The sequence below is a fragment of the Saccoglossus kowalevskii genome, chromosome 8 (assembly GCF_978046115.1).
Source record: "Saccoglossus kowalevskii chromosome 8, keSacKowa6.1, whole genome shotgun sequence".
Lineage (NCBI taxonomy): Eukaryota > Metazoa > Hemichordata > Enteropneusta > Harrimaniidae > Saccoglossus > Saccoglossus kowalevskii.
In genome coordinates this window covers 19,377,229-19,401,200 of record NC_140648.1, presented here as the reverse complement: position 1 = coordinate 19,401,200, position 23,972 = coordinate 19,377,229, and the positions used below count along the sequence as shown (strand labels likewise).

Sequence of the window (23,972 nt, the reverse complement as noted above, 5' to 3'; positions counted from 1 at the left end):
TTCAGCCTTCGTAATGTTGTTAGAAGTCACTATATAGAGTCTATTGAGATGTGTTTGGGTTTGTGCAAATGCGCGGATAGCGAGAAAACAGTCCGTAACTGGCGGAATCACCAGCGGTACACAACTAACCGACGCCTCCCGATCGTTACCGATTCTACCGACATCCATCCGGTGCTTTGTTATGAGAGTCAGTTCCCATCAGCCTAGGGAGTTCACAATAGCAGCTCAATAACTGACAGACTCGGTCGCGTTGGGCGTTGTTACGAAATGTCAACCACTGTAAATCCACTGCTGACGACACGTAGTTTTTCGGTGATATTAGTAGCTTTGTAATCCCCAAATTATCCAGTTTTGGATTTACTACGATTAATCTTTGGATCCTACTTATACCGTCTCATTAGTATAGCAATGCTCGTGAACAATATTTACGCTAGCAACAAAGTACATTTAATGTATTCTAAATGGCCATCGCGTAGATACTCAAAAGTTATTGTTTTGCTCGCCGGATGTGTTCGGTGTCAAATAATGTCAATATACTGCGGCCACTCTTCCATTCGTCTCTAGAACGCTGGAGTTACCAATCGCAACGCCCATCGGTAACATACTATATGATAAACAAGGACTGGACAATAATTAACATTTGTTTTTTAATTTTAATATTATTTAAATCCATGTAAAAGTGAGACAAGGTGACACATGTTGGCACCACTTGAATAAACATAACGTTGTATTCAATTTTACATGGTTTACACTCATAACAACAAACAACAGTCTAGGTGCTGTTTACATGGAAATAAAAACAGTACGATTAAAATTGTCATAAAAACACAACAGATGCGTCTTTTGACATTTATAAAATCATTGGTGGCTTGTGACACGTGAAACAATTTACTTTCAATGCCATGACACCAATTACGAATTATCATCGCATAGAAAACATTACCGTTCCCAGTAATTCAAATGAAAATTCAGGAATTGAGGATGGGAATTTTTTCAAAGGCCTTTAAAATAATCGAACACTCGATATATATTACACTCCATCATCGTGCACATGTGTCATGTCCGTTACAATTTTTATATTTTAGATAAACACAGGAACAGACAGTTCATCATCTAATATTCGGGGTTTTCACCGCTTATTTGACATAGTTATATCTCCCATGCAGTACCAAGAATTAATTTGATTGTTGAAACATACAAAAGAAAAAAATGATGCAGACTGTTACTTATCTTGTGACACGCAATTTATTCCGTTACTGGTAATTAGACGTCACAATGTATGAGTACATATTTTGAAAAACCACCTTCAGATTTCCCAAGATACGCTGCGAGTGATCACACAATCATCAGAAAAACAACCGCAGACACAGCCCGCAAATGTTTAAAGCGCGGTGGTCGTCGCGCAGCGCGTGTTCGAATTTCATGTAAATAAACAATGTATTTTACACGCGTTGTATACGTCGCTATGAGTCCCATATCGAACAGGACGCGGCGCGACGACTGCCACCCTTTAAAGCGGGGGTGTCGTCACCTGCGAATGCGTCAGATGGCCATGGCGTGTCATTGTTTACAAACAAGCGTTTACCCATGAGCCTTTGCGTTTTTAGCGTGTGTTGTTATCGTCGCTTGGGACTCAATTCCGGGGCGTGCGCAGGTTAAGACCCTCCCGCTTTAAGATGGCAACCACATGACGACTATCGTTCGGATTTTCGTGTATTACGTCTTGCGAAAGTAAAACTGTATTATTACTTAGAGACAAAAATAAAGGCAAAATGCATGTAGATTTATGATTGGCTAAGAATATGACAGCGGACTGTGTGATGTGCCAGAATACCAGGCGTCACTGTAACCTGTAAATCATATATTGTTCAATATCGAATGCAATACCTTCAAATCACACATGTCGTCTTATATCACACATATTTCATACGTAGACTAACTATGACGGCACATGGCGCCAAACTGGGGATGAACCATTTTATATAATCGGCATATTCCCCGGAGGAGTGCGTCATTACCACAACGATGTACAAAACACTGTTGTGATATTGAGCAGATGATTAAAATAAATGACAGCCTGGCTGCTGGTCATATATAGATATATAAATAGATATAATGATTATACACCCTGTTATGTTAATGTTATACACCCTGACCACTAAAAACAGTCTTGTCCAATATACGCCACAGTGAAATCGTGACCATGAGTGCAGCAGCTGAGTATATGATAAATTTGAATAAGTGTGTCTGCTAAAATTGTAGCCGTTTAATGACATACATTCCAGCTGTTTTATCTTCTATGGTATTACATTGATGAGTTCATTGATATATAAAATATTTTTGTTGGAATATACCCAAAGCAGCATGGTAGAGGTGTCAGGGATTTCTCGTATATAAGTGTGTATTAATGGCTGGCTATTCAACCGATGACATATTATTACGTCATTAACTTGAAGTTACCCAAATCGCGTCGCCAGGGAGATTCCGTCGAAGTTGACTTTATTATGAAGTAAATATTCCATATGAAGTTTACCGTAAGACTGATCTATAACGCGAACCAGCTGGTTTCCTGTTTCTTATATAGCACGAATTTGAGACAGCTATAATGAATGATGTGATGAATATATTGGTTAAGTTGTTCACTCAACCAATGTCCGACAACACATACATACTAAAATTACTTCACGCGTCTATTCTTTCAACAAATTATGAGAGTCGCTTCCGTTAGTAGAATCTAGAAAATGGTATAGACGAAAATAGTCATTATTGTATTGCCATTGATAATGAAAATCACAGTGTACAATTTGATGGCCCTGTTTAACTCGTCAACTCAGGGAAGCATTGGTCGAATTGTTTTTAATAATGTTTTGATGACGGGTGAGTTCCCGGTCTTGAATGTCACTGTTCTCACGTTTGACTTGACTTGTATTGCAAAATTTACAAGTGCAAGTGCTATATATATATATATATATATAGCACTTGCACTTGTAAATTTTTGTAAAATATATATATACATAGTGTATGTTGCCATAGAAACAATATGCATATCACATAGGCATATATCTAAGGTCGATGCTCTGAATGAATAAATACTAATGTGTAGCAACCCGCGCAGTCTGCAGTCAGAAAATATGCAGATCTTGATGGGAGCACGTGCTTGGGTAAGACCAATAACTGTATTATTTCCACACGCAGTATCGGCGATATACTAGTAGTATTTTTTTTCATCTCTGGTACTGTCTGTTTTGTCACATCAGGATTCTGCATGCAAGTGGCATGCATATATCCTACACAATTTAAGATCCCAGGAATCCAAAACTGACCGGAATAAACACACAAAAATAGATCATATCGGAGAATTAAGGCAATGTCAAGGGCATTCGGCGTAGTGCCTTCAATCAGTTACAATACAAGATATTAAAACAAACACGCGTTATGAATGTTTATTCAGTAAGCGTTTAGTAACCGTATACATCCGGTAGCCGTGTGGTGCATAACTTCACGTACATGTGAAATGTCACATTGTTTTTTTCCTTCGAATTTCCATCAGCGAGAAATGCAAATACAAAATACCCGTCTATCTGCCAGTGTACTCTTTTATTCTATACATTGCGATAAACAAATATATTCTTGTTCGCGTACTCTCGGTGCAACAAATGCATTTGCTTCATCTTTCTAAATAAATTTCTGTTTATGAATTCCAAACGCAACGCAACGACGTCATTTAAGAACGTTTCAGTTTTATTCAATCGGCCAATAGAAAATACTCGTTTTATTTTGAATCGCAAAATTTGATAAATACCTTTAATTATATATAGAGCAGTGGGCTTAAAAATCGAAGAAATTATAATTTATGCATGTTCTCTGAATAAATATTTGTTTTAGCATTTTACTTACATACGCATATGCGTTAGGAAATTACGGCCTTGAAAACGGCAAATTTTATCGACGATATAATTATATTTAATAGATGTCATCAGTCGACCAGTCAATTGAGACCAACCAATTAATAACTGTTGACGTGACCAGAGAGCTGCGTCTATCAGATATCTGCCTCTAATCGTGATAGCAAATGACGTAGATGAATAATTAATTATATACTTAATTTGTAACCAAACCCGGAAGTGAAAGAGTGTGGATACCCGGTGGTACTTTGTTTTTCGTTTGTTGTATAAGAAAATGATACAGTATACAATATATATATATATTTATTTTAATTGAAATATATGACTGAAAGACAGGCGCCAGCATTTGAATATTCTGCAATGTAAGTTTTCTTTCCATGTATTTGAGCGATGTGATGTGACGTGATGTGACGTGACGTGACGTGACGTGATGTGTTGTGACGTGACGTGACGTGACGTGGTGTGACGTGATGTGATGTGATGTGATGTGATGTGATGTGATATGATGTGATGTGACGTGACGTGATGTGACGTGACGTGACGTGTTGTGATGTGATGTAACGTGATGTGACGTGACGTGACGTGACGTGACGTGACGTGATGTGTTGTGTTGTGACGTGACGTGGTGTGACGTGACGTGATGTGATGTGATGTGATGTGATGTGATGTGATGTGATGTGATGTGATGTGATGTGATGTGACGTGACGTGACGTGACGTGACGTGTTGTGATGTGATGTGATGTGATGTGACGTGGTGTGATGTGACGTGGTGTGATGTGGTGCCATCATGTCATAAGATTCAGTGTCATGCGATTCGATGTAGCGCGACGTGTTGTGATGTTGTTCAATGTGATGCAATGCGATGTGTAATTTGGTTAGACGTGATATAGTGCTCTATGGTGTCATGTAATGACTGTATTGTGTGGTAATGCTATGCAATTTCATGCAAAAATATAAATAAATATCGCTTTGCTTTCCTTGTATCCATTAAACTATACAATCTTTCACGCAGTGCTCACTTCTCTCTACACGCGAATAATGCGTGGCGCATGCAATTTTGACTGATATATTAGACTGAACTTTTAAAGTCTTATCCATGTGTCACGGTGGTGACTAACAGTATTGTGAACATGGAATTAAAATTTGAACGTTATCACAACATCAACTGACTTGTGATCAGAACGGGGTAACTCAGCGTATATTTTTAGATGAAGTCATCATTAGTAGTTTTAAAAAGCTAATCACGAGTCACCCCGGGGACTCCGCGTTTAGAAAATCATTAAGTTTGGTTTCACGGGCAGGATACTTGATGTGTGGCAGGTATTATTTTATCACTTTGATAACACTTCCTCCCAGGGACACTGCGTATTAGCGGTTCTGCCGAAGATGTTGGGAGCAAACACAGTCAGCAGGCGTACAAGTGATAATAAACCAAACGCGAAAAAATGTGTGTGAAAAAAAACAGTTTCTCAAAAACGTTTCTTTATTTAGTTTCAAGCCGTAATCAAGATGGCTGCCCCCATATAGTAGACATCGTTAAAATAATCGCATTTATTTTATTATCACGTGTACACTAGCTGACTGTTGGCGCAAACCCACATTCAGGTGTAGTTGTCAATTTTGCGTGAATTGTGTCATTATGATTGTGTAAGCAATATATGACTGCTTGGCGGACCATGTGAAATGAACAATATCGATTGCTTGGCGCTGCATTATAGCATATGCGGGTACGCTCAATTTTGTGTGTATATTGTTAGCATAAATTAAGCACAATAACGAACGTTTTTTTTCAGTAGGTAGGTGTTTTATTGGTTTTAATACAAACATAGAATTTTCATATTCTATAAGTAAATAAATCACACAAAACAGTATTATACAAAAATTGACGATGAAAGTAATTGTTCAAATCAATCGAAATATCACCAGACCAGTGAAATAGTACAAAGGTAAACTAAATCTGACGGAACGCATAAACTGATTAATTTAAATTTGAATGGAAATTCTGGGATGCATGCCGCCTTCTATCGGCTTGGTGGTCGTGTACAACAATCACGCCCTCTGAGACAACATTTCATTATACACTTGATCTCGAATTTCATCATATCGGAAAACGAATATAAACATTTTGTCAATACTGCATCATCATCTAAGACATGTGCTAAACGGACGAGTTGTTCGGATATTGTGGGCCCGTCTTGTCTGTTAAAAGGATCATCATTGAATATGGATGAAAAACGCGATCTTTTATTTATTTAAATAGTGTGCGTATAGATACCAGTTTGAAGTGGGTGTGAAAATGCCCAATCGAAACGTTGTCAATGACAGCTGTCAAAGAACAAAATGTTCATATATATGCCTTTTTCATTGAATTAGAATAGTGTTAGTCTTAATGAAAAGATAGACGTGATCACTTAGAATAAACTACGAATCTTTAGTCAATACGAAGCTACTTACAAAATTGTACCTGATTGGCTAGCTAACCCTAACACTTAACAGTCAGACCAACCAGGAAGCAGCTTTTTTATTGACAGTTTTTTTTTTCGGCTTATAAAATTCTACCTTGTAACAAAGCTTTGACTCAACTGGAAATCTTGGACGAATTGTACATACTTCCTTGAGTTAGTGAGTAATTTAATGGCTGTGATGAACGATATGTTTGAAATGTAATCGTACAAATCACTTGCAGAAATGTAGAAGTAGCACTTAGAAACTCCCTCTCTCCTTCGCGTCAGTGCCAAGTATTTTTCTAAGTTTTTTTATTTTTTTTTGGCAATTATATACTAATTACTAATATGTTATTTGTTGATGTTAGAGGCAGGTACAGTCAGATAACGCTATTTTATATTCGGTCGAAAGTCAAAGAGGTTCATTAATGCATATAAATACTCAAGACGGTTGAACGTATCGATATTTAGATGTAATTATGTAACAAGACAATGTGTCGTCACGTGACCCGAGTTTGTGAAAGTAACTATAACCGGTGTGAAATGCATTGATAACCAGAAGACCTTAGATGTAAATGGCCGCCGAGATTTCGCTGAGAACGAGAGAGCCACGATAGATGTGTTTGCCCTTCAAAAAATAGTGTTCCCATTCTCTCCCCGCATCGCTCCTTAGGTGACCTGTGCATCCTTGGTATTTGGAGCAGTCGCGGTGAGCGCGATGGCGTGAGAGAATGAATCACAACCCAGAATGCATTTGACGACTACGCATGGTGAAATATATAAGTGTGGGCAGGGATTACTTTTATATGATTACTTTTAACAGATTTTTCCTCAGCCAATATTTCTAAATGTACGAGTCACAGAATGATGTATATTTCCAACATTGTATTGAATATACAATGTTTAAGCCAATATTCACGTTATATTACGCACGAATTCAAAATTCGTCTGCAAGGTTATTGATCACAGGTATACAATTAATGCAGATTTATTCCAAGGGGTAATCCTTAAAATGTCGATGTATATATCCAAGTTAGGTATCTATCAGAAATCCAATCCCCGGAAGCAGATAATGATCAGTATACCAGCAACATTAGGTAATCCATATTATCTGTCACAATCAGATTTATGGTTGTCCAAGTAACGACAGTTAAGGTTTTCTACTCCGGCCGGGTAACAGTAGTCTCGGTTAGGAAATCCGATCAACAATTTCATACCCGAAAGTGGTGTGTATCATCTGATTAGTTTGTACTAAGTGACAACCAACTAAATCCGATGAACATGTGGAGTACTCCCTCCTCGGGCATTGTTTTACGTTTATCGAGAAATTCTGTTGAGATCGACGACGGTGGCGTCCTCATATATGTTGTTGCCGCGATGGTATGATCCTGATAACGAGTAGACCACTAGTAATAGTGATATGCTACGCGCCTCATAGTTTTTTAGTATTTGCATGTGCGGGCATTTCCTGTCTCCGTGGTAAAACAACGAGGTTGGTCTGGCGATGAAACACAACGAACACACACACAAATGAAAAAAAACGCACATTTTAAGTTACGAGAAACGCAAATAATTCTCCGTAGAATGTGATGATGAAGAAAACTGATTACAAACGTTTTTACTCCAGGCAAATCGTCGTAAGGAAACTGCCGTAAAATCCACGATCCTGCGCAGTACAACTTCGGATATTCAAATCAATATTATGACGTCATAAACATCGCACAATAACAACAACAAAAAACGACGTTGCAAACAAGAATAATCACTCGTTTTCTATCGTCTTTAAATTTGCATATTAATATTAATATTTATGTGTGCACTGTTTCTATTTTCCGGAAGTCTTCTTTTTCCAAATGGACACTTGTCCATTAGTGTAATAATGAAAACGTCGCCTAAGACTGCATGCTGGGAAGACAGAAATTTATTGCCGTCATCAATATCGTCGTCAAACTGTTGTTTCACGGTCCACGACTTCGCTACTGTCACTGTCGTCACTAAGTTCGGCCTGAAGTTCTTCCATGCGACTTCTCCGGACATGGTTATGCCTAAAAGAGTTAATGTTCCGACTAATGTCCTCGAGACTGTACATGCTACTTGAAGCGACTGGACCCCTTTCAGACGGAGGAAGAGGGCCGTTACTCCTGCAAATCAACAAAAGCATGATTAGATTTTGTCTTAAGGTAAATTGTAGTGAAATAAACATAAACATGTTAAAATATCGGAGCCGGCGGCACGAAATTTTACGTGGAGGGGCGAGATTTGCTCACTAACCTTCCGCCCAAAGCGCGACCTTACTAGGGGTCCGGGGCATTCCCCCCTTAAAAATTGAAATCCCTCTGAAACGCTATTTCCTGCATGTGAGTGGCAAATTTTGCTGACACAAAAAGTTTCAGCTTGATTTTGGAGGAGCGACGCCCCCTAAACTTTTCGAGTGGGCGACCGCCCCTCTGAATATCGACGCAATATGTAAGCTATATATGACTTTTATTTCTATTTCACTCCTTACTGTTTGTTACTCAATTTAGAGTGTTTATCAGCAGTTTTCCATAGTGTTCATCTTATAAAATACACCGTATCAAACATTAGACAAATCCTGGCATGACGGGTATTGCGCCCCCACCGATGTGTTCACTCGTAGTTTCCTTCTGAGTAAAATCCATCGGCGAGGGCGCAATAACTATTGCCGACCATATGAAAGTCAGATTAACATTAGGCATTGGAATTCTTACGATTGCCAGTTGAGCAAGTCTTCGAGTTGATGTACTCTGTTTAATGCCTCCTCTAATTCATCGTGGAGTTTCCTACAATGCCTGTTACCACAAGTGCTGTGCATGCCGTGGTGTCGGTACATCCTATCTGCCATCGCCTGTAAATATAAGACACATTGCGTTAATGTCCATGCACCATCTCGTACTGTTATTTACGCGAATACTAGTATTCGAATACTCTCCGGAAAGGAAACAAATAAATTGGTAAAATTTAGCAACAATCACTACGTGAGCGCAGATTTGTTTTCCATACGGGAACCGTGAGTTATTTCACCTACGCTCGGCGACTTTGTTTTTTCGTTATAATAACATGACAATGATTATCCTCACTCCAAACTGATGTCGACATTACATGATATAGTAGGAGTCTGTTCCTGTATTCATAATATGCTTGCTATGTTCACCATGGCACATATTTGGACTGGGTAATCGCTCCTATCCTGACCGTGGTAATCCCCGGCTGGGTGGCGACATACGAGCCCGACATAATCCAACTCAACATAAGTTTTGTCACATGTACCATTTCATCATTACCTGCGCAACTAGAGAAACTAGTTCCCTCTTCTTGACTTTCTTCTTGAACCTTTCTCTGAGGCGTTTGTAGAAATAGTGCTCAGCGAAAAAGACAAACACGCTGACAATGCAACCACCCAGTAATAGGAGGAACACTCCCGATGAATGTACTATACCGAGAGGTTGTCGCTTGTTCTCCCTTTTATCGTTACATACATTCGTCATCCATTTATCGGCAATTCCCTGAAGAAATCCTGCAATCGATCGACACAGAATGACTGATTAAAAACGCTTACGAAAACCAACATACAAGAATCAGCTGGGAGGTATCGGATAGTATGGTCGGTAGTACTCGGACTGCCATTTGACAATAATAATAATAAAACAATATACACACAAGCTGTTTATTTTCTTTTATGTACTAACTAGCCTATATGCACCATCTCGCATCTCGAAAAACATTTGGTACCAAAACAAGCAAACAAAAATGTGAATTCCACATTATGAGAAGAATTTGAGGTGAAAATTCACCATCCAATTTGCAAACTAATTGATTTTCACGTGTTCAAAACTGCATCTTATGTGGCTGCTGATTGGTCCACATTTTCTTCTCAGTGTTGATAGCTCGTGGTGGTAATAAGAAATACCAACATTAATTAATGACGGTGACCTAATTGATTTGCATCTTGCATGCATAGACCATGCTTCAGTCATGTACATTATCCCTAAGTAGGCATAATTTCAGTTATATAAGTCTGAGATGAAATCCTCTAAAATGCACACGGCTCACGGTGTACGTCGTCCCATAAAGCTACCAAGAGATGCGCACGGTGTTCGTAGTCCGTATCACCAAGATAGGGAAATACAGTCAGAAACAACGTTGTATTGAGGAGCAGTGTGACACGTGTCATGCTATCAAATCACAACATCAACAGCAAATCTGAAACTATTACGTGATTCGCATGATATTTGCTCACAACTAAAAATTATAACTCCTTTTAACACTGACCTCTCATTGGTCAATCAAACAAGGATATACGTTAAATAATGGCTTCGACTACATCTCGCACATTTTTACGCCCACCCCCGTCCTTGCCCTATTATCAGTGTCGATTTTATTCCCAGCTAAATAATATTCAACGGGATCATGTAGCTGTCACAAACCAAGAAGGGTATTAACCTGGTAAAATGACAGCCTCGCCAAACAACATTCCAAACAGAAATTATATACGCTATAAAACCATGGTACTTATGCCATCGTGTTATGATTTCACGTTGGAGGCGTAAACACCGTGCTCAACAATAGAGGGCATTAATAACATAAACAATAGTGTGATATATTTGCCGACGTTGGAGGTTGTTGGTATGTTTACTGATATTCAACATGTTATCACTGACCTGTATCTATATATTTTAAAATTTGTCTGTTGATTGGCTCTTTCCAATGCGATCCCTTCGTCATCGCCATGATATAACCTGAGTGCGCCACCGTATCTCCAACCACCCGTAATTCGCAATCTTTGTCTTTCGCCGCTTGATGGCGCAACATAGCAGCTCCGTAAATGAACGCATCCAGCTCTCTTCGGAGATAAAATAGTATATATATAAGGATCATTTCTCAAGAATATTTTAAAATTTGTTGTATGCTGTTCTCTATATTTTTATCAGTGTCGATGCTGCGTACTTTCGTACAGTGAAGTAAAGTATATCAGAAGTCATTGGTTTGCTGTATAATGGCTGGATATAATGTGAGTGCGTGGTATATAGTTGGGAATGCTTGACAGGACCGTATACTAACCTTTCTATCATGATAGTGTCATGGCTTGTCATCAATCAGACCCAATGGAACAAAAAAATACTAGCATGCAGACCGTACCCCTGCCCCTCGCATAAGTTTATTTTATGAATGAATCTCAGTTTACATGGCCTGGTCTTCTACGCCCTAGGTAGTGTGCCTTAACCACAGGGAGGCTATGAACTAGGGAGCTCGAGCTACAAAACAGTGACGCGGTGCAGTCGCTGCTACGCTATCTCTGACCGACATTTATATCTACTTGTACCCCATCAATACAATACAATACTTACCCATTTTTCAATTTCTTTACTGCGGCAGAGGCATTACTAACAGCAAACTGTTTCATGTAGGTAGCCATCTCGTCGTTGGTTCTCTCTATATAATCTTCCACCATCGTGTCCGTTACAGTAGCGTACCTCAGAGACGGTTTAAAATCTAATGGACGCAATATCTATATGAACAAAATAGAGTTGAATTAAGTTGAATACCGCCCTCAACGTGTGCCACCTAATCCTTGAACCGCACAACTACTGGTAAATAACAACGGCCAGGAGGCAAAAAAAAAAAAAAATCGGTGTGAAACTTACTTTGGGATCGGTGAAACCGGAAATGATGTCATGTCTTTTCTCTTGAATCAAGTGCGCCACCAGGTTGGCCGTGTACATGGCAATAAATATTAAGCAGAAGCATCCCCACATGTTGGTCATAAACTTAGCTGTGTAACTTTTAGGTGGTTTCAATGGAACTGTATTATTAAATAGTAACGCCCATACAATCCAAAAAGAGCTCCCTAATGTGAATCTTGAGGCTAGAAATGGGGAAATATAATCAATGTTAATGATGTGAATTTGTCATATTTGAATTCATTCAGAAATAACCACATCAATGCAGTGACACCGTACAAATAACACAATATTACTCTTAGACAGAGCACACAAATCAGACGTTTGTATTTTGTAATAGTGTGGTGTGACCCGGTGACACATGAGCATGGACAAATGACTTTCAGTTTAATTAGTAAGCTTGCATATGTTTTGAGTAAATTCATCTACCAGTTTAGCTTAAACATTTTGCGACAAGAAAAACATATATATTTATTATCTCTCTATAACATTTATACTTACGCCTTGGTTCCCATATATTTCTGTCGTAGCCACCAGGACTCAAACATTCAAACATAAATATAACAATAGCAACCAAGTTGACGGTGAAGAGAGTTAGAAAACACCAAACGCCATAATCAAATGGAGCTGAAATTTGGAAACAGAAGCAAAGAATAAATCTGTCACTCATTTGTAGTGGAGAGGAACATCGGTGAATGTCCCACGTGATGGTGCATTTCAATCAACCCGCGACAAAATTGTACACAAAGACCGTGGATTTTCCAGTATGTAATATAATCATTTGATAGAGCAACGGCAATATATTTTCCAGGACGTAACGGGTGAAAGGAATGCCTTTCACAGCTTTGAAAGTTGTTGGGAGATCTACTATATTTTAACAAGTGAGTACACAACCGAACAAACTTATCGTTTGAAGCGATTTCCTTCTCAGCTTTTACGTATTCATCGTTGTTTACGTCACAGAAACGTTTTGAGCGTTACACTTTATTATTAGAGACTCGAGTCTGAAATCAATCGGCTACTAGGCCACTACGCAAATAGAAGAGCGGGATTACCACCACTAGCGGTGATCATCGATTAAATCAACTTAAATACCCACCGAGGAAAGCATCAGAAGGAACAATTCCTTCGGATTTCTTCGTCATTATGCTGATGCCCGTTTCCATGAAAGCTACGGAAAGGTCGACGACTTCGGCACGCGCTTTTGTAGCTTGCATAGATGCGATTGCTGCGTCCGCCTTTCCGTCCATCACTTCTCCGATCATGCCGTTCCAACTGCCATTACCTTTCGGAGATCCGAAACTAAAGTCGTCTACCACATGCAGCTCGAAATTGAATTCCAGATCCTTGGAGAGCTGTTCCAGGATATCGACGCACAGTCCGACGCAGCATTGGTAGAAATAGTCTCTGTTTTATGAAACAAATAATATTTATAAATGTATTAAGCAATATAAGTTTGAACTGTCAATCAAATGATAAACAACATAGACAACATCGGGGAATCAATATATATTATTATTTACGAAAGATATTCATGTAGCTTCCGACTAATTCAAAATTATTGTCAGATTGGAAAATGTTGTTAGCGCTGCTGTACATTTCACTAATTCTTAAACTAGCTAGCAAATTAAAACACGATATTTCAAGGGGAAGAAAATCAAAGTTTAATCAAAGGCATAATGAAACGGATTTAGTTTCACCTCCTCCAGGGATGATACTTCAATTTGTTTTTCCGACAGGATTAACAAGAATTTCCCAGCTGAAGTCAAAATCACATCATGAACACCGCTGTTCTGTGCAATTAATTTTATCGTGTAACAATTTGCTTTGTTTTCATCCCTCAGAGAGACCACGGGACTTAACAGCGGATAATTGTCTTTCGTCGGTACTCAATTGTCAGAATTGAAACATACCATATTTGTGATATGAACTTTGTGATTGACGAAATATGCCGTGAAAACGTCAGGCATAACCCTTTTTATAAACGGACAATAGAGCCAATTTCTTGGTATGGTTATCATTGTACATCAGCGCGGTGTTTATTTAAAAAAAAGTATACACATACAAATGTGTATATTACTCAATATAATTTCCTTCACAGTTTTTATAATTTAAAATGCGCGGACCTTCGATATTTGCACTTGCAGTTAATTACACCCCTTTCCCTAACTGACTGAGTCGCGGCGTGGTTCATCGTTATTGTGCTCTTGTTGACGGTCTACATAGTTACATATCTCACTTTGATTACAGCGGCATTACGTCGATATCGACACTGTTGAAGGAAATGCGACATGTATTATGAAGTCTAATCCACGTGCTGTTACCCCGAACGGAGATGAAATCGATGAAGATGATGGCGGCGATAAGAGCACGTGTCCGGTGTGTGAATGGGTCCGCTGTCGTCAATATCACTCAGGCTTAATTGTATGTACTTGACAATCATTTCAACAACAGCAAATCGTTGAGCGCCCGTGAAGTTGGATTCACATCAGAGGGAACTCGCTAATACCAGTTTAGATGTGACCAGAATGCGTTTTTTTAAAATCGACATTGTATTCAGAGCATATTTAACATACACATACTCTTCCATGAGACAGTTAATTTATGCCGCTTAATTTGAAAATAGTTGTAGTAAGTTTGAGAAAAAAATTGAGATTTTAGACACAAAAGTAGACATAGAATAGAATAGAATAGAATAGAATAGAATGGAATAGAATAGAATAGAATAGAATAGAATAGAATAGAATAGAATAGAATAGAATAGAATAGAATAGAATAGAATAGAATTTGGTATGACCTGGTTAGGCTTGTTTGCTGACTAACGATTCATTAGTCTGATGTGGGGTCCAGCAAAAATAAAACGGGTATCATCAATTATGAACGACATTAAGATCTACTCAAAGACGTACCCTGGCAAGGCCCCTCAACTCGCTGTTTACAGCACGTGGCGATCTACATCAATGAGCCGAATTGTTTCTCGAGTGGTTAAATAACGGTCTGAAGAGCATGCAAACTCTTTTATTAGAGCCGGGGAAATTAACACTCGTTATCTGCGATAGAGTGAGTTGAATGGACAATTATCTTTAGTAAAATGCCCTGGTATCATTTAGATTAGCTCCACAGAGAAGGTTTTTATCTCCTTGCTGATATCCTTATTTAAAACAGCGATATAGTAGTACACTGGTGGGCGAGTGCTTTGGAAATACCGTATACTTTTACTATGTATACAGCTGTCTGATTACCCCCCGGCTGAGAGTCGTACTTGATGGCATGCCGAGATTTTAGGCACTACATTAGCAATGGGAGTTCCTGCTTGGTCTGCTTTCCTAGAAACACTCTGCGTTTGAGATTTGTGTTTGGCAGTATATGTTAGTCCCACTTACAATTCGACCGTTACTTCGTAGCTTGGTTTTTGATAGTATGTACATGTTCGCCCTTTTCAGTTTGGCAATCGCAGGCTGTGACAGATGTCAATTTCCCCACAACGCGCCGTCAATATAACGTGTAATTATTTCCAGAAATGGTGCCACAGCCGGTGTGTCACTGCGTTGTAGACCGTCAGTTTTTGCGAATGCACTTCGCGTGATAAAGCTGTAGCACAGCTCATTGTTTTAATTGATTTGAACAGAAAACTAAGTTATACATATTCATTATTTGTGAAATTGAAGGTAAACCTAGTAAATAGTAAAAAAACAAAAAAAACATCATCGTCCGAATCGCACGGTTTTGCGAGCTCCCCCATGAACTCGTGCGTTTGTGATTCTACCGAAAAAGCGCCGTAGGAATAGTTGGCGGGGCATATGGCAAAGATATAAGGCAAATTAGCAGGAAGCCGAATCGCGAAGGAGGGCGCATTTCGGCTTGAAAGGTTTTAAAGAATTGTTCAGTCAGTCAGTTGTTCAAATATTGCACGTACAAGTGTAGTTGACACAGCATAATAATTATTTTGAGACTTTGGATAATTATTCGTTCACAGGTCATGTCTATAGGGAGTTTAATTTTATCGTTACCGCATTAATGTTTCCGTAAAGTGAATGATATTTGGACCCCCAGATACCAAGAACGGTGCATCACTTGTTTTTTGCCAAAAAACTTGAGTTGAGTCAAGCTATCGGGTTAAAATTAAGTTAGCAAACATGTAGTAATAGTCTGGTTCAACATGAAAATCAAAAATGGAATACTAATATTAGGACAGGACCATCCATGAATACCGAGCAATGTTGCTGAACGTTACGCTTACCCGGATGTCGTATTTCTTGTTCTGCATTGGAAACCTACGTGACATGTGTCGTCCGTCATTCCAATGTACCTGACGAACGATTCTTCCGCTATCGTCGTCACCCGCATCATTCTATGTTGTGTTAGATCAGCCGGCTTAACCTTGTTGTCGCCAATCCACGTGACGCCATCTACGACAACCTTATCTTTCAAAGCTACACCCACCTAAAAAAAAAAGATGAGAGGTCATCGTAACATATAAAATTGTTATCTTTTTTTCTCCTAAAGTTGTCGTCTGCTAGTTTCCCGCGCAATGCTTGTCATGCCTATGTGACCAAACTGACATTATAAACTAGACAAATTCAGTCAAGTCTTTTTACTTTCCCACTTTATAAATGGACAAAGAATAATGATGTGCCTGGCTGCAGAAAATATGAGAACAGAAGCAAAAGCCATCCGCCGTTAGTCCGCCGACGAACCGGGCTTAACATCGCATTTTGTGAATACTCGTTTATATATTAGTTCCAATACATACCAACGTAATGAGATTGTAACTTGTCTATACATACAAGTATAGATCAGAGTGATTAACACTACTTATTCGAAGAAAGCAATTTTATTAGCAATGTACTTAAATTATGAATAATATAAGGAAATAGGTTGTTTTGTTTTCTTAATGCGTACACTGAGAAGCAAAGGGCGTCCATTAAACTTGGAAACAGTTTATCCCCTTTTTATAGATATAAATAATTCTTTGTGACACAGTCAATCATGGACAAAATATTAAGCTGAGGAAAAATTTTACACTTTGTTAGACGACCAAATAATTTCCGCTCTGCTGGTGATATACAACGAATAATGTATAAATTACAAGGCATTGTTGCGTGACCCAGGTTTGGTTTCTATGGTATCTGAATTCGACTGTAGACGAGTTTTACCAGAATATATAACTTCCTTGACGCTATTTTGGATCCAGATTGAACCAACAACTGATTTTGTAGAACATTATCGTCATTAAATGCTTTTTGCTGTTACTACTGGTGACACAGGTCACTTCTAACAATACCAGAGCACATGACATTCTTGATGGAACACATAGTATTTTGATATTGACACATTTCACTCCTGATAATGTTCGATTTCTCTCTTGATACTGGCACATTTCACTCCAGATAGTGGTCTATTTCAATACTAATAGTGGTACATTTGACTTCTTGTAGTGATCAATTTCACCCCTGATAGTGGAATATTTCAATTCTGATAGCGGAACATTTCTCTCATGATAGTGGCCCGTTTCACTCCAGATAGTGGCCCATTTCACTCCAGATAGTGGCCCATTTCACTCCAGATAGTGGCCCATTTCACTCCAGATAGTGGCCCATTTCACTCCAGATAGTGGCCCATTACACTCCAGATAGTAGAATTTTTCACTACAGATAGTGGCACATTTCACTACCGATAGTGGCCCATTTCACCCCAGATAGTGGCCAATTTCACTCCAGATAGTAGAACTTTTCACTGCAGATAGTGGATCATTTCACTACAGATAGTGGCCCATTTCACTCCAGATTGTGTCCCATTTCACTCCAGATTGTGCCCCATTTCACTCCTAATAGTGGCACATTTAATGGTGACACATTTCACTCCTGATAGTAGCACGTTTCACTCCAGATAGTAGAACATTTCACTCCTGATAGTGTTCCATTTCACTCCAGATAGTGGAACATTTCCCCCCTGATAGTGGGCAATTGCACTACAGATAGTGGTACATTTCACTCCAGATAGTGGAACATTTCACTCCAGATAGTGGCACATTTCACTCCAGATAGTGGCACATTTCACTCATGATAGTGGCACATTTCACTTCAGATAGTAACACATTTCTATAGAAAGCCGTACGGGACCCTGCTGTGTCAATATAAATTGCATGGTAAAACATACAGCTTCAAAATTATGCTGCTTCTTCAACAAAATGTCAACAAGATGTCTACGTTTACAAATTGTAGTAGTGGCAATCAGCGCAAAACTTATTCACATTCGTCGCTAATTAATTAGTAGTTGTCGCAAAGCGAGTTGTAGTAGTCGCCATTTAACGGGTGATGATTTGTATAAGTCACTAACACACCACAGCGTATTTATTGAAGACGTGGTTCCTTAATTTCTAGATGACGATATTTCATTTTCCAATTTGACGAAGTAAACGAGTCCCCTAGTAGACGACGCAACTTGCACTTGTCAACCCTAACCCTAACCCCATTTCACTCCTGATAGTGGCCCAATTCACTCCAGATAGTGGCATGTTTCACTCCTGATAGTGAAACAATTCACTCCAGATAGTGGCATATCTCACTCCTGATAGTGAAACAATTCACTCCTGATAGTGGCACATTTCAATCCTGATAGGGGCACATTTCATTCCCGATAGTGGCACATTTCACTCCAGAGAGTGGAACATTTCACTCCAGATAGTGAAACGTTTCACTCCAGATAGTGGCACGTTTCACTCCTGATAGTGGCACGTTTCACTCCAGATAATGGCACATTTAACTCCTGATAGTGGAACATTTCACTCCTGTTAGTAGCACATTTCAATCCTGATAGTGGTACATTTCACTCTAGATAGTGAAACGTATCACTCCAGATAGTGAAACGTTTCACTCCAGATAGTGGCCCATTTCAATCCTGATAGAGGCACGTTTCACTCCTGATAGTGGCACGTTTCACTCCTGATAGTGAAACAATTTACTCCTGATAGTGGCATATCTCACTCCTGATAGTGGCACATTTCACTTCTGATAGTGGCACATTTCACTCCAGATAGTGGCACATTTCACTCCTGATAGTGGCACGTTTCACTCCTGATAGTGGCACATTTCACTCTAGATAGTGGCCCAATTCACTCCAGATAGTGGCACGTTTCACTCCTGATAGTGAAACAATTCACTCCAGATAGTGGCATATCTCACTCCTGATAGTGAAACAATACACTCCAGATAGTGGCACATTTCACTCCTGATACTGAAACCTTCTCCCTCCTGATAGTGGCACATTTCAATCCTGATAGGGGCACATTTCATTCCTGATAGTGGCACATTTCGCTCCAGATAGTGGAACATTTCACTCCAGATAGTGAAACGTTTCACTCCAGATAGTGGCACGTTTCACTCCTGATAGTGGCACGTTTCACTCCAGATAGTGGCATATTTAACTCCTGATAGTGGAACATTTCACTCCTGTTAATAGCACATTTCAATCCTGATAGTGGCACATTTCACTCTAGATAGTGAAACGTTTTACTCCAGATAGTGGCCCATTTCAATCCTGATAGTGGCACATTTCACTCTAGATAGTGAAACGTTTCACTCCAGATAGTGAAACGTTTCACTCCAGATAGTGGCCCATTTCAATCCTGATAGGGGCACGTTTCACTCCAGATAGTGGCCCATTTTACTCCAGATAGTGAAACATTTCACTCCAGATAGTGGCCCATTTCAATCCTGATAGGGGCACGTTTCACTCCTGATAGTGGCACATTTCAATCCTGATAGGGGCACATTTCATTCCCGATAGTGGCACATTTCACTCCAGATAGTGGAACATTTCACTCCAGATAGTGAAACGTTTCACTCCAGATAGTGGCACGTTTCACTCCTGATAGTGGCACGTTTCACTCCAGATAATGGCACATTTAACTCCTGATAGTGGAACATTTCACTCCTGCTAGTAGCACATTTCAATCCTGATAGTGGTACATTTCACTCTAGATAGTGAAACGTATCACTCCAGATAGTGAAACGTTTCACTCCAGATAGTGGCCCATTTCAATCCTGATAGAGGCACGTTTCACTCCTGATAGTGGCACGTTTCACTCCTGATAGTGAAACAATTTACTCCTGATAGTGGCATATCTCACTCCTGATAGTGGCACATTTCACTTCTGATAGTGGCACATTTCACTCCAGATAGTGGCACATTTCACTCCTGATAGTGGCACGTTTCACTCCTGATAGTGGCACATTTCACTCTAGATAGTGGCCCAATTCACTCCAGATAGTGGCACGTTTCACTCCTGATAGTGAAACAATTCACTCCAGATAGTGGCATATCTCACTCCTGATAGTGAAACAATTCACTCCAGATAGTGGCACATTTCACTCCTGATACTGAAACCTTCTCCCTCCTGATAGTGGCACATTTCAATCCTGATAGGGGCACATTTCATTCCTGATAGTGGCACATTTCGCTCCAGATAGTGGAACATTTCACTCCAGATAGTGAAACGTTTCACTCCAGATAGTGGCACGTTTCACTCCTGATAGTGGCACGTTTCACTCCAGATAGTGGCATATTTAACTCCTGATAGTGGAACATTTCACTCCTGTTAATAGCAAATTTCAATCCTGATAGTGGCACATTTCACTCTCGATAGTGAAACGTTTTACTCCAGATAGTGGCCCATTTCAATCCTGATAGTGGCACATTTCACTCTAGATAGTGAAACGTTTCACTCCAGATAGTGAAACGTTTCACTCCAGATAGTGGCCCATTTCAATCCTGATAGGGGCACGTTTCACTCCAGATAGTGGCCCATTTTACTCCAGATAGTGAAACATTTCACTCCAGATAGTGGCCCATTTCACTCCTGATAGGGACACGTTTCACTCCTGATAGTGGCACATTTCACTCCTGATAGTAGCACATTTCAATCCTGATAGTGGCACATTTCACTCCAGATAGTGGCACATTTCAATCCTGATAGTGAAACATTTCACTCCTTATAGGGGCACGTTTCACTCCTGATAGTGGCTCATTTCAATCCTGATAGGGACACGTTTCACTCCTGATAGTGGCACATTTCACTCCTGTTAGTAGCACATTTCACTCCAGATAGTGGCACGTTTCACTCCAGAAAGTGGCCCATTTTACTCCAGATAGTGAAACGTTTCACTCCAGATAGTGGCCCATTTCAATCCTGATAGTGAAACATTTCACTCCTGTTAGTAGCACATTTCACTTCAGATAGTGGCACGTTTCACTCCAGAAAGTGGCCCATTTTACTCCAGATAGTGAAACGTTTCACTCCAGATAGTGGCCCATTTCAATCCTGATAGTGGCCCAATTCAATCCTGATAGGGGCACGTTCCACTCCTGACAGTGGCCCATTTCAATCCTGATAGGGGCACGTTTCACTCCAGATAGTGGCCCATTTTACTCCAGATAGTGAAACGTTTCACTCCAGATAGTTGCCCATTTCAATCCTGATAGGGGCACGTTTCACTCTGATAGTGGCACATTTCAGTCCTGATAGTGAAACATTTCACTCCTGTTAGTAGCACATTTCACTCCAGATAGTGGCACATTTCACTCCAGATAGTGGCCCATTTTACTCCAGATAGTGAACCGTTTCACTCCAGATAGTGGCCCATTTCAATCCTGATAGTCAAACATTTCACGCCTGTTAGTAGCACATTTTACTCCAGATAGTGGCCCATTTTGCTCCAGATAGTGAAACGTTTCACTCCAGATAGTGGCCCATTTCAATCCTGATAGGGGCACGTTTCACTCCTGATAGTGGCACATTTCAGTCCTGATAGTGAAACATTTCACTCCTGTTAGTAGCACATTTCACTCCAGATAGTGGCACGTTTCGCTCCAGATAGTGGCCCATTTCAATCCTGATAGTGGCCCATTTCACTCCTGATAGTGGCACATTTCACTCCTGACTGTGAAACATTTCACTCTAGACAGTGAAACGTTTCACTACATATAGTGAAACGTTTCACTCCAGATAGTGGCCCATTTCAATCCTGATAGGGGCACGTTTCACTCCAGATAGTGGCACATTTTACTCCAGATAGTGAAATGTTTCAGTCCAGATAGTGGCCCATTTCACTCCAGATAGTGGCCCATTTCACTCCAGATAGTGACACATTTCACTACCAATAGTGGTCCATTTCAATCCCGTTAGTAGCACATTTCACTCCAGATAGTGGCACATTTCACTCATGTTAGTGGGACATTTCACTCCAGATAGTGTTCCATTTTACTCCAGATAGTGGCACATTTTCCTCCTATTAGTAGCACATTTTACTCCAGATAGTGGCACATTTCACTCCTGATAGGGGCACGTTTCACTCCAGATAGTGGCCCATTTTACTCCAGATAGTGAAACATTTCACTCCAGATAGTGGCCCATTTCAATCCTGATAGGGGCACGTTTCACTCCTGATAGTGGCACATTTCACTCCTGATAGTAGCACATTTCAATCCTGATAGTGGCACATTTCACTCCAGATAGTGGCCCATTTCAATCCTGATAGTGGCCCATTTCAATCCTGATAGGGGCACGTTCCACTCCTGACAGTGGCCCATTTCAATCCTGATAGGGGCACGTTTCACTCCAGATAGTGGCCCATTTTACTCCAGATAGTGAAACATTTCACTCCAGATAGTGGCCCATTTCAATTCTGATAGGGGCACGTTTCACTCCTGATAGTGGCACATTTCACTCCTGATAGTAGCACATTTCAATCCTGATAGTGGCACATTTCACTACAGATAGTGGCACATTTCAATCCTGATAGTGAAACATTTCACTCCTTATAGGGGCACGTTTCACTCCTGATAGTGGCTCATTTCAATCCTGATAGGGACACGTTTCACTCCTGATAGTGGCACATTTCACTCCTGTTAGTAGCACATTTCACTCCAGATAGTGGCACGTTTCACTCCAGATAGTGGCCCATTTTACTCCAGATAGTGAAACGTTTCACTCCAGATAGTGGCCCATTTCAATCCTGATAGTGAAACATTTCACTCCTGTTAGTAGCACATTTCACTTCAGATAGTGGCACGTTTCACTCCAGAAAGTGGCCCATTTTACTCCAGATAGTGAAACGTTTCACTCCAGATAGTGGCCCATTTCAATCCTGATAGTGGCCCATTTCAATCCTGATAGGGGCACGTTCCACTCCTGACAGTGGCCCATTTCAATCCTGATAGGGGCACGTTTCACTCCAGATAGTGGCCCATTTTACTCCAGATAGTGAAACATTTCACTCCAGATAGTTGCCCATTTCAATCCTGATAGGGGCACGTTTCACTCTGATAGTGGCACATTTCAGTCCTGATAGTGAAACATTTCACTCCTGTTAGTAGCACATTTCACTCCAGATAGTGGCACATTTCACTCCAGATAGTGGCCCATTTTACTCCAGATAGTGAACCGTTTCACTCCAGATAGTGGCCCATTTCAATCCTGATAGTCAAACATTTCACGCCTGTTAGTAGCACATTTCACTCCAGATAGTGGCCCATTTTGCTCCAGATAGTGAAACGTTTCACTCCAGATAGTGGCCCATTTCAATCCTGATAGGGGCACGTTTCACTCCTGATAGTGGCACATTTCAGTCCTGATAGTGAAACATTTCACTCCTGTTAGTAGCACATTTCACTCCAGATAGTGGCACGTTTCGCTCCAGATAGTGGCCCATTTCAATCCTGATAGTGGCCCATTTCACTCCTGATAGTGGCACATTTCACTCCTGACTGTGAAACATTTCACTCTAGACAGTGAAACGTTTCACTACATATAGTGAAACGTTTCACTCCAGATAGTGGCCCATTTCAATCCTGATAGGGGCACGTTTCACTCCAGATAGTGGCACATTTTACTCCAGACACATTTCACTACCAATAGTGGTCC

At 40.1% G+C, this 23,972-nt stretch overlaps 1 protein-coding gene across 1 annotated transcript in view; it reads right to left on the bottom strand.

Annotated features, from left to right (window-relative positions):
• Positions 1-5,688: 5,688 nt before the first annotated feature.
• LOC102808991 (glutamate receptor ionotropic, NMDA 2B-like) overlaps positions 5,689-23,972 on the bottom strand; it is a 75,980-nt gene continuing 57,696 nt past the window's right edge. The window contains exons 3-11 of the mRNA XM_085502308.1: positions 16,290-16,492; positions 13,149-13,456; positions 12,551-12,676; positions 12,014-12,234; positions 11,717-11,877; positions 11,030-11,211; positions 9,653-9,885; positions 9,080-9,216; positions 5,689-8,491 (exon numbers count right to left, since the gene is read on the bottom strand). Of these exons, the coding sequence (XP_085358434.1) occupies positions 8,296-8,491; positions 9,080-9,216; positions 9,653-9,885; positions 11,030-11,211; positions 11,717-11,877; positions 12,014-12,234; positions 12,551-12,676; positions 13,149-13,456; positions 16,290-16,492 (1,767 nt within the window). The 3' untranslated portion in view covers positions 5,689-8,295. The remainder of the gene's footprint in view (positions 8,492-9,079; positions 9,217-9,652; positions 9,886-11,029; positions 11,212-11,716; positions 11,878-12,013; positions 12,235-12,550; positions 12,677-13,148; positions 13,457-16,289; positions 16,493-23,972) is intronic.